The 11,486-nt window shown below is 40.6% G+C and overlaps 1 protein-coding gene across 1 annotated transcript; it reads right to left on the bottom strand.

Annotated features, from left to right (window-relative positions):
* Nucleotides 1–1,923: 1,923 nt before the first annotated feature.
* On the bottom strand, nt 1,924–3,897 carry LOC310890998 (uncharacterized protein C6orf52). The gene is made up of 3 exons (XM_083853308.1): nt 3,708–3,897; nt 3,136–3,181; nt 1,924–2,317 (listed from the first exon to the last, which is right to left on the bottom strand). The coding sequence occupies exons 1-3, from the start codon at nt 3,765–3,767 to the stop codon at nt 2,181–2,183; spliced, it is 243 nt and encodes an 80-aa protein (XP_083709434.1). The 5' UTR covers nt 3,768–3,897; the 3' UTR covers nt 1,924–2,180.
* Nucleotides 3,898–11,486: the final 7,589 nt, after the last annotated feature.

Raw genomic sequence — 11,486 nt, forward strand, 5'->3', positions numbered from 1 at the left:
TTCTGGGTGACAACACAATGAATGTTTCCACAAAGTACTCGATGCAACCTAACTACTGTGTTTGGTGATGCAAAGCAAGCCGTGTCAAAGCAGCGTAGCACCCAGGCACATTCCTGGAAGATGTTTTGCTGCTCACGTTGAAGAAAATAGATAAAAAAATCCTGTGCAGTTTGCACTTCTGAGCTCAAGTACCACAGCTATGCACTACAATTGAAGTGGCATCAAAGCTTGTAAGGTTTTGAAGCTTCAGCACTGCCATCCAAATTCAAGGAGGCTGCATCTATTATCTTGAATTTGCCCCAGCTCAGTCCCCTGAAACAATTCCATAGACACGTACAAGCAACCCTTTTCCCACCCAAATTCTTTGCTTCATCTATTCCACCTCTACCTTGTGTCATATTCTTATTAATCTGCCCCTCAAAAGACTCCCTGGCTCACACAAAGAAGCAACCCAACAAATCCCTGTTCCCAGCCACGTTGCTTTCATGCTTTGGGAAGAGTTAACTGCAACAGCTCTAACTGTGATGCCACCTCACCCCCTCCACCTATGTGAGGTTCTTTGCCTTCTGTCTCCTCCTACGTGTACACCTGCACTAGAACCAGGAAGAATGTGCTTCCTACAATACTCCAAGAGCCTCTTCTGTTTCAGGATGTCATCATTTCAATTCAGGACTGAAAGTATTCCTAGCAAAAACCCAACAGCTAATAGCTAACAGAAGCAGTTGCTGGTGATCAGCTACAAGTAACCTGGAAGTACTGAGGAGTCACAAAAGAGAATTTGCATTACATTTAAGAACAGCATGCAGCTTAGGACCACTGCTTTCACTGACTACACTAAGCCATAAAAAAGAATTGGATTCTTACCTGCCATCACAGCAATTATGGTTTATGTTGCCCCCAAAACACACACGGCAGTACCAGAACTGTGTCAACTAGCTTTAACAGCTTCCCCAGCTATTAAGTACAGTAATTTCTGCTTCCTTTTTTTTCTTGGAGGAATATTCTTTTGTTTCCAGCCTCACTTACTTATTATACACACTGTTAATTAGCAACTATTTCTCCATACTCATAGGGTTATGGAGTCCCTATGACTGGAAAAGACTCTGTACCCTTCAAGATAAGAACAGCATAAAGGCAGCAACTCGCAAGACTGCTCTAGCTTAAAGCAAAGCTTTCCTCATTGCTCTCATCTCCTTTGACTTGAGTGCTGTCATCCTTCTACCAGAGCTTTAAAAACTTCATTACCACGAATGAAGGAAGACCAGAGCAATCAGAGAGGGTAGCAGAGGGTATAACTTAAGGAGCTGTTACTAGGATTTTTTTGTTGTTCCTGGTGGACTATTTTTCTCCTTGCCAGCAAGGAGGGAAAACCAGCAAGTTGTTTTCTCCAAGATTTTTTTTTTTAGGTTTAAGAACACGGATTATGTTGTAGCAATTTCTTCGCTGTAAAGCGTCAGCTGAGAAGTCTAACAGTAAGAAGGGCAAGGGAAAACTGAATGCTGATGCAGAGAGTGCCAGCAGACATCATCCTCATTCCACGGGATGTTTGTAGCTATGGCAGTTGAAGTCTACACTTCCATATGCTTAACATACCCTATTTATAAGCCAATTTTAGCTGACCTAGCATGTATCAGTAGTACAGTTAGAGCCAGCAGCCTGCAGGAAAAAGTGGGCACAGGTGTTTCCATAGCAAGGCCTGTGAGTGTCTCCCATACATACTTCCAGTCTAAGCAAGCACATGAAAGGCTTGGCTTGTCGCTTACCTAAGGAACCAGGAAAACAAGGGGAAGCTAGATTTTGCTTGTGTCCTAATGCCCATATAAAAATAAAGACAGATGAAATACCCTTACTACCTTGTTAAATTCCATAAGCCGGAAGAGAACATGCTGCACACAGGTACAAGTAAAATCCCTTGCTGGCAGGTTTGCAGAAACAAATTTTTTATTTACACAGGCAAGTCTATCTTTAGACCCCATTTACCTCTTTACATTTCTCGAATATTTACATGACTTCATGATGCTCCAAGAAGGGAGTGATGAACAAAAAGATTACAGAAACTGTCAAAAGCATAGCAAAAAAAACCCAACCTATCATTGTGCTTTAAAACTTATGAGCTAGAATAATGTAGAAGAAATGTAGTTTTAGCACTTTGGCCATAACGGTCATGCTCTAGAAGACACTTAAATAGCAGAGGGGATTTCAGAAGTGACCGTATCCAGAGGTTGCCAGTGACAATTCATGAGTGAATCGTAGAGTTCTTCGCTTGTCTCCGTGAATTGTCTGTTCATTTCATCAACATCCAAGTAGAGCTGTGGATCTGAAAATAAAAGCCTGGTAAGTCCAAGTATCAAATCTGAGGCATGCGCACAAAAAAACTTCACGTGAAATGGCTAATAAAATGTATTTTAAGCTAAGTGTAATAAGCTATTAGATCTACTAATTTTAGTGAGGTATTTAGTCCTCTAAAATTTTGAGCCTCACAGCTCCAACTTTTGGGAATTTTTATATTAGAAGGCTGGGACTAGAACTGTCTTTCAAGATAAAGACAAAGACAATGTTTAAGATAGTAAAGATAACGTTTACGGATAATCAGCCATGAAACCCTCCCAAGAGTCATTTAATTCACTTCTACGGCAATACACGTTACATAGGATAGTTTCTAAACACTAACACAAAATGCCTCCACGTGAGGAACTTTGCAAACCTTCCAGGACACAAATATGTTTTGTGCCGTATTTGTAAGTGCAAGCTGAATCCTCCTTTTGGAATCTGCAACATAAGCTTTTACCTCAGGGTGGAGAACAAAGCTTTTGCATATTACTGAGTTTCTAATATAAAATCTGTTTAGCGGAACCAATACAAAGAACAAAATTCTGTCTTAGACCATTTTCAAATGGGAATGAAGGCACAGGTACAAGAAACCTGCTGCGAAGCATTGACAGTGTCCCGTTTTACTTGATGCGGTCAGTGTATGCTGTATCAGCTTTAAAACCCCAGCTGATTGCAGATCAACCCCACAGAGGTTTGACCTCAGCTGAATTTTCAAGATGTTCTTCATCCAGTAGAGGTTGGCTTGTATTGTTAAAAGGCACAAGGATGGCTAAACTCAAGTGACAATGATAGAACCCTTATTACCGTCAGTAATTAGGTCATCACCGATTGCAGTCATAACTGAAGATTCCTGAAAGACAGAAAAGGCTAAGTTTAATCATAACTCATTTCAGAAAGCATCACAGATTCAAAGTGCTGCAGTCTCAACCCATTCCTTCTTCCTACAACTACAAGGATAGATGGCATTTTATCTACTTATTTTTAGAAGAAAGCCAATATTACAGTACAGGTTGGAAGGGACCTCCGGAGGTCACAACTAATACATTGACCACGATAAGACCACTTACAACAACTGTTTAATTTGCTTTAAGCAAAGCAAATCAGAAGAACAGGAACAGAAGAAGCGTACGCAATTATGCTGTCAAAACCATTCTTTGGTATGCGTGAACAAATAATGGTGTATAAATCACTAATTCTATGGATTTACTATTTAAGCACTTAAATACAAACACCTCTGAATGGAATCTGCTCTTTTAACTTCACACTAAGCAGAAAGCATGTTTTCAACTTCGGATTCTTTTTGCTGATTCACACAAATCTGTACAACATATTATCTGTGAAATATTTTCTTTACAGCAAGCGTGCACTATCTTTACCTCAAAAACAGCTGGAGCCATTAAAGAATCTCCTAAAGAGCAGTCTCCAACAGCTTGCATGCTGTCATAGGGAGCATAGGAGCTGTAGTTGTAGTCAGCGTAAGCATCGTAACTCCTCTGCGAGTGGTAGTTCTGGTAATCTTGGCAATAAGCATTATAGTTGTATGACTGGTACCGCTGCAATTCTGCTTTCAGTCTGAAACATGAGAAGTTGCATACAGTCAGAGAACAGAAACTGTAAACCCAGTTCTGAACTTAAACAATTTGTCAGCTTACATACTTCAAAACTTAAAAGGAAGCTTTCCTAAACAGTCACCTAAGTGACAGCTTAAGTCACAGCTCAAAACCTCATTTCTATAGAAGCAAGCATCCTCACCTTTGCCAATACCAGAAGGAATTGTTCTCATGGATTAACTCCAGAGCCTTGACATGGTTACCTGTACACATCAAGTATTTTTAGTGTTGGCATAAGCAAGCTGCTGCTAAGTCTCTGTGCTTTGCTAAAGATTGATTTAAGACCAGAGACATTTATCAAGCACAGCTGCTTTAAAGATGCAGTCTTAACCCTTCTATCTTTTGTTTGGTTAATTACTAGATCTTATTTCCAGAAAGAAGTGAATGGAGTCAGATTATCCATTTCAAAGAAGCATCTGACGCTGCCTGTCAGTTTGCCATGTCTACCTCCACCTGCTCAGTTTTTTTGTTTGTTTAAAGTCCATTAAACATTCAACAGCTGCCAACTATACCGCTCAGGTGAAGTCAGTCTTGCTTAACAACACAATCGCGATTCTCCAGCGTGACGCCTTATTATTAGTGGGAGAATTACAAAATACACTGGTTCTTAAGAAGAAAGGGCCAGCTGATTAGCTTTCACTACTTTCCCTTTCAAGATTTTCTCAGGGGCAGCTTCAGACTAATGACAAGAACCAAGACAAGTGCTATCTGTACTAAAACTGAGGTACACTGCATAAAGAACATTCAGATAACCCAGCTGCATATTCAAAAAAATCCGCTGTTTAGACTTGTCTTCACTGATTCTGTACAGGCAGACCTCCTGTGTTTGCAGTGCCCAGTTTCTCTGACTTGAATTGGGGATGCAGAGAAGTGAGTTCTATGCTTTTGGGGAAGAATACAAGCTGAAGGCATTCTGAAATAGCTTCCAAACTAAGCAAACATGAGGGACAAACTAATCCAATGGCTGGGTATTTCAATGCTAAGAGAGCACGGTACTCAGCCATTCAGAAACGTATTACTGATGTGTATTTTAATACCTACATTTGTTTCAATACTGCAAAGCTACACAAGTTCTAATAAAGAGGTAATCCATTGTCTTGTTACTGTAGTAAACAAACAGAAGATACATCATCTTAGGTCTTCTGTTTCCAACTGCACTCTTCCTACATACAGTTGTGTAGGGAAGGAAAATCTGAAAATACTGTTGACGTTCTTCTGGATAGCCGAAGCAAGAAAACATGTTTGTGGCTTATTCTTGTTTTCAAAATAAAACAATATTAATTTAATCAAAAAATTTTGGCAAAGAAGTTTGGACAGTGCTCTCTTGGAGAAGAGCATTTCCATTCTAAAGCAGAAGGAGGCAACATTTGCAGAATTATGCTAGGTAAACAGAAACAGAAGTGTCATTTTTTACTATTTAACAGAACGCACAAGCTAACCTCATGAACATACTGAAATTGTTTATATGAAGTCCTGTTTTGTCAGTATCCTGAATCAAAGTTCATCAAATTTGGTATCAATTCTTTAACCGTTCAGAGACCTGAATTGCCTTAAATAAGTGATAGAACTGAGCCGGTAGAGTAAGAAACCCTCTCAGGAAGTGCTAAGCTTTAAACTCCCCATTGCCCTAAGCTCATGAAAAGCAAAGAATAGCATTCTAAACCTGTTCTAGTAATAACGCCTTTGGCTTTCTCCCTGCGTTCCCATTTTTCCCCCCCACTTCTTTCCTGTCAACCCACTGTAAAACTAGTTATGTGCTTCTCTCAAACTAGAGGGAAAGCTCTAAGAACAAGAACTCCCTAGCATATAAAACCACTTGTTGTCCCTTCTACCTTATGCAGGCCCAAACCTGAAAATATTTACCAATGCATTCAGCTTTGCTACTGTTGAGAAACAAGGCTGGTTACAATGGCAGCTAAGCCCAAGTTGCGCTGTCTGGCTAGACTTAACAGTTGGATTCCCCCAGCCATCCTGAAGCAGGTTGATGAATCCAGGGAGTCAAAACATAGGACTTCTGCATTTCTGGTTTTGTAGACTGCATCCTGTGTGCAGCCACTACAGCAAGGGCCACAGACTTTCCAAAGGCAGAGCTACAAGAATCTGATTATTTAGAATAACTGTATCAATGCACAACTCCTTGGTTACCTTTTAGAAATTCCTATGCTCAGCCGGATTCCTTTTCCCCCCAGACCTGGTGCGTTCTGGCAGTCTTGCAGTGCCCTCATCTGATCACCTTGCTCACCAAATCTGACATAGGCATACCCTCTACTATTTTCAAAAGGGAGAAAACCAATTCTGGTATGCATAACAGTTACAAAGCTAACGAATTCAGTTTCTGTCTTCTACAAAAAACAGAAGATAGCAGCTACTATAGCTTCTATTACTTAAGCAACCTCTCTGGCATGTGCACGTGCACAGAAAAGGCTTTCACCAAATTAAAAAACTTGGGCCAGAAGCAAAAAGCTTATTCCTTGGTAGCATTAAGATGCAACTCACTGAGAGCCAGCAAAACAATACATTTTAAGTGCTCTCTGCGTAAGTAATCAGATTCCATATTTCTGCATATACAGCAGTTAATCAGTTAGCACTAACCCACTCCTTTTGGAGCCACAAACTTTATTGGTCACAAACACCAAGAGCTGGCTGTAATTATCTGAACCAGTATTAACCAGTACCTCTGAACTCTTCAAACAAAAATATCTTTCAGGTGCTCTTAGAAGAACAACATCAATTGCCTGCAACAATTTGATGGCTTTGCTAAACGGAGCACTGAAAAGCACAGTGGTACAGTTTCTTTTGTAGCCTGTTCAGAAATTATAGCCCCGTGCCTACAGCTTCAAATCAGGCCAAGCTTACCAGCCCAACTCTTACAGCTTAAGTTCACTGCACTCGAATGCCTTCAAGACGTGCTTTTAGGAGCCATGGAGAAGAACCCTCTGGTAAGACCACCATTATAAAGTACTGAGTGTTGTTTTACACTTAAAATAGAACTATCTGTTACAGTCATTCATCAGCTTTCCCTAGGCTGCTGCTCTCTCACTACTGAATGTGATCCTGCTCTCAGTTTCCCACTAACTTTTTCCCCCAGCGTTTATGGCCTCTTTTCATCTATGACACTTTTAAGGGACTACACCGTGTTGAAAAATGCTGGTTAACATTTCCTTTTACACAAGGTGCCTCATCGAATTTTCCTGACTAAACCAAACCCCAGAACCTTAACTAGAAGAGGAAGCACACAAACACACACGCCTCCCTGGCCACCATATCTCCCCAAAACATATCTGTTCAGTAACAGACCAACTGTAAGAATACTGCGATTAAAATCAGTATAGCTCTATACACTGCTTTTGTTCGGGATTACTAGCTAATGTCCTTCCCCTTACCCCTTCTGGAATTAATACTGAATTCTGTACTCCAAAACGCGGTTCTTAAGTCATACAAATGACATTTAACAATCAGAATTTTTCCACACAGTGATCCTCAATAAAAACTTCAATCCTCTACTGCAGTCTTTCAACAAATTAAAGGAATACAAAACTGGCTAATAACTGTTCAGTGATTTTTGGACCTTTGTAGCACTAGAGTAACAGCAGTACACTCTGCAGCATAGTTGCAAGTACGTGGGAATAAGATACTCTCTCTCATCTCTTTTTTTCTCTGAAAAGTGTGAGGCCTCTATTTCACCCTACTAAAGATTTTACCACCAACTGTACTGCTAGCATTGAGACACTGCAACTTCTGTGCTTGTATGAGATGCAGGACAGGTTCCTTAAGGTGTCGCAATTTTTTGTCTAAACCTAGTGTTGAGATCAAAAAAGGGATTGCTACTAATTGCGTACGTATCAATAACCAGGACAGAAGACATGCTGCATATAGGAATTAAACTTTTTCTAAAGCTCTAGTACATGAACATATCAAATCCCGCAGATTTTTTCTAGTATGGTTTCAGAGGTCTTACTTGATGGACATAAGCGCACAAGTGAAGACAAAAGATATTCTGTTTACCTGAAGTACTGGTTTGGACCCCAAATGAAAAAGCTGGCTTTGCTTGCTCAGGTTCCTTCTCTGATGGTTTAACGAAACTGAAGTTGAACATAGGTTTTGCTGTGCTCTCTTCTTTTGTACGCTCGGACTTCCCAACTGAAAAGCTAGGCTGTGTCTTTGACTCTTCAGTGTCAGCTTTCTTTCCAAACACTAACGGAGCAGCAGTAGTGACAGAATCCTGCTTCTCTTCTGTCCTTCCCAAAATAAACTGTGAGGCAGCTGCAGACTCTGCACCTGAACACTCTGAGTGAACACCGAATGTAAATGATGGCAAGGCAGCATTTTGTGGACGCAGTCGCAGTACCAAAACCTGCAGAAATAAGTGAATGTCAAGTCCGTAACCCACGGTGTATCTGCAGTACATGAAGGTTTGAACTACATTCTAGTCCTGATCTTTCCAGTCAAAACTGTTTAACAAACAACCAACCAAACAGTAAAACAAACAAGAAAACCCCATGCTTCCTCTCTACATAAAACTTTTCACAACTGTGTTTTCTGCCCACCACCTGGCTTTAAAAAGTATACGAACTTCTTTGAAAGATCATGTTTTTAGTCTGAACTCCAAATGAACAACGTGTAGGGCATGTAAAGAACAAGCACGTCATTAATGAAAGCTTTTCTCTAAAAAGGATAAACTTATTCTTGGGGAAAAGTGTGGAAACAGATGTTATCTAGGCAATATTCCTACAGGAAAAACGAATAATTTTGCCACACCTCAAAGGAAAAAATAATTGTGCTTAACAGGTAAGAAAATAAAAAAAATCAGAGCAAACCAAAAAATAAATCACAGAATATGCATCCTCGTTTTAATCATTAAGTATTACCTTTGAGCTCTGCTTTGGTGCTTGGCTTTGCACTTTCACAGGCTACACACTTCGTGGCCTCTGCTTTGTTTTGAACCAAGCAGGTCTCCCAATCCCAGCTTCCTTCAGGCTTCTTGAATTTGTCTAAATCCAGAAATTCTCCAGAAGGAGCAGAAAATGCAGATGCACTGCTACTGGTCACAGGTGTTGGACCCTCTGTGAGACAAACAAGACAGTTAACCATCCTGTTTGAACATGAACTATAAAATGAACATTAACTTTTAAATTTGATTTGTCAAATCCCACAGAAATATTCAAAACTACTCCGCAACTCCCCCCCCCCCGCCCCTGAAGAAAATAAAAGCCACCAAAAAACCCACAAAGAAACAAAGAAACAAACAAAAAAACCAGAGTGGAACTCAAAGCTTCCAAACAACACACAACTCTGTTCAGCACACAAGCTTCTGCTGCTGTTGACGACAGTGTAACCTCCATAAAGAGGCCTGACAGGTGCCTTTTAAAAAAAAGGTGCCTTTTAAGAGAGAAGCAGAAGATAACGCTTCAAATTCAAAACCGGAAAGACAAGAATGGCTCTTCCCTTCCACAGCACACGCAGAAAACTTTTATCCTAGTATTACTTGCATCGCTCTTCCTCTTGACAAGTGCAACGTAACCGTGCAATTCACTGCACCATGGTCACAGTAAACCCCTCATTTCCAAAATTCCTCCTTGCAATGGCAAGAGCCTCAGACAAAGATGCCGACTGACCGCTCAGAGGTTGGAAGTCCAAGAGAATCAACTCTGTCTGAAATCCATTATCTTACCTCATGAAATTTCAGTCTTACCGCACAGGATGATTACAAAAGCCTGGTCTAGTCCATCTTAATTTGTTTCTTCCACGATATATTCGCACAGGTGTTTTTCGATGTAATGGCATGTTAAATGACATTTAGAGTCAAAGTTAAAATTAGAATCGTATTTTAAAAACAATACAACCACGCTCAAAATCAATTACGGTCACACACAATGGGAAACAACCCAGTACTGCCCTGAAGAAGTTACCCAGCGGGTCACTCGCTTTCTTGAAGCCTACCACTGACCTTCATAGGCATCTCTCTGCTTTAGCTTAAGACTAGTTAAGACTACACTGTCTTGAAATCTGGCTTCACATCTCCCCTCAATTACATACAAACGGTGAGTAGAGGCATTTTGGACACATTCTGTAATTTTTTTTACTTATTTTTTGAAAGCGAAAAACACTAATTTTTAACTCTTTCTATGGAGTTGTTATTTTCGCCAGTGAAAAATCACTATGTTGTTTTTAAATTAAGTCACTCACTTCAGCCATCTTCCCTCACCAGCTGCAAAGCCGGGGGTATCTGCATTGATCCAGCTCCGTACTAATACATTTCACAATCAGTTCAATTTATGCGACAGGCTGGAACCTGGGCTGAGACCTCTGAAGTGCCTGTAAACCAATCCTGCAGACAGCCGCTAACCCATCAACCGTACCTGGGAATCGTGTTGCTTAAAATATTCCATATATGCAACGTACTTTTATTCTGTACAAGATTCACAGAGGCTAGGATGGAAACAACAGGAAAAAAAGGACCATACCTGGTTTCTCAGACTGACAGGCTACACATTTGTTATCTTCCGTCTTATTTGGTACAAGGCATATTCCACAGTCCCAAGAGCCTTTCGCCTTCTTAAATTTGTCTCCAAAGCCCAGAGTGGCTGTTGTGTCAGTGCTGCTCGAGGAGGATGTCACTGTCACCGAGCTGTCTGTGACCACTGGTCATGTCAGAGCAGGCATTACTCCCGTTCCAGGTTTTGGTGTCTCACATGCTATACATTTTGTAGCTTCCGGTTTGTTTTGGACAAGACATGTATCACAATCCCACGTTCCAGGTACTGTTTTGAATTTGTCTCCAAAGCCCAGCATCCCTGCTGGGGGCGCTGCTGGCTTTGAGGTGTCGCATTGACTTGAACTTACTGTCTGTTTCATACTCTCAACTGTTGAGGCTTTAGTAGCTTGACAAGTTACACATTTGTCCTTTATGTCTTTGTTTTGCAGAAAAGGGTCACATGTATCAGATTGCCAGTACGATGCTTGTTTAGAAGTCTCTTTACCTGCAGAAAAAGTTGTTATTGCAGGCCTAGTATAAACCACTGTGCTTGTTGTAGGTTGTGCAGACGTAGAAGAGCGTGTTTTCAACAATCCAAAGTCTAGGAAGCAAGAAAAAAAAGTCTTCCTGTTAGCGCAGCACCTCACTACATGTAACTAAGTGACTTTACTAGAGGGCAAAAATTTCAACTCAGGTGCCAATGGTTACAACTAGACATTCAGACCGAGCGCAACAGGAAGTCCCCAGAAATCTTATCTAAACGGATGAAATTTCATCTGCTGCACTGGGTCACAACAGAACATTTCGTTAAAGCTTCATTTAACTCTTTGTTTCCAAGCAAGCTTTAAATCAACATTTTCACTGGTCGATACAAGTACAAACAGACAGTAGCTGACTGAAATCTGACAGTCCAACGTGGAATGGAAATAATACAATTTGATTAAGACGCGATGCCCAATCGAATCAAATTTCTAAAGCTCCTCCTTCCGTAGCAGATGACTCAAATCTACTCCAGTAACTGTACAGAAGTTTGTACTCGGAGCAGCAATCCGTACGGTATTTTCCCACAG

Source organism: Anser anser, assembly GCF_964211835.1.
Source record: "Anser anser genome assembly, contig: HAP1_SCAFFOLD_76, whole genome shotgun sequence".
NCBI classification, from domain to species: Eukaryota; Metazoa; Chordata; class Aves; order Anseriformes; family Anatidae; genus Anser; species Anser anser.

Coding starts and splice junctions, on each gene's coding strand:
- LOC310890998 (XM_083853308.1), bottom strand. CDS start 3,767: ATGCAAGCTGTTGGAGACTGCTCTTTAGGAGATTCTTTAATGGCTCCA. Junction 3,182..3,707: donor TGGCTCCAGCTGTTTTTGAG/GTAAAGATAGTG, acceptor TCTGTCTTTCAG/GAATCTTCAGTTATGACTGC. Junction 2,318..3,135: donor TGATGACCTAATTACTGACG/GTAATAAGGGTT, acceptor TTTTATTTTCAG/ATCCACAGCTCTACTTGGAT.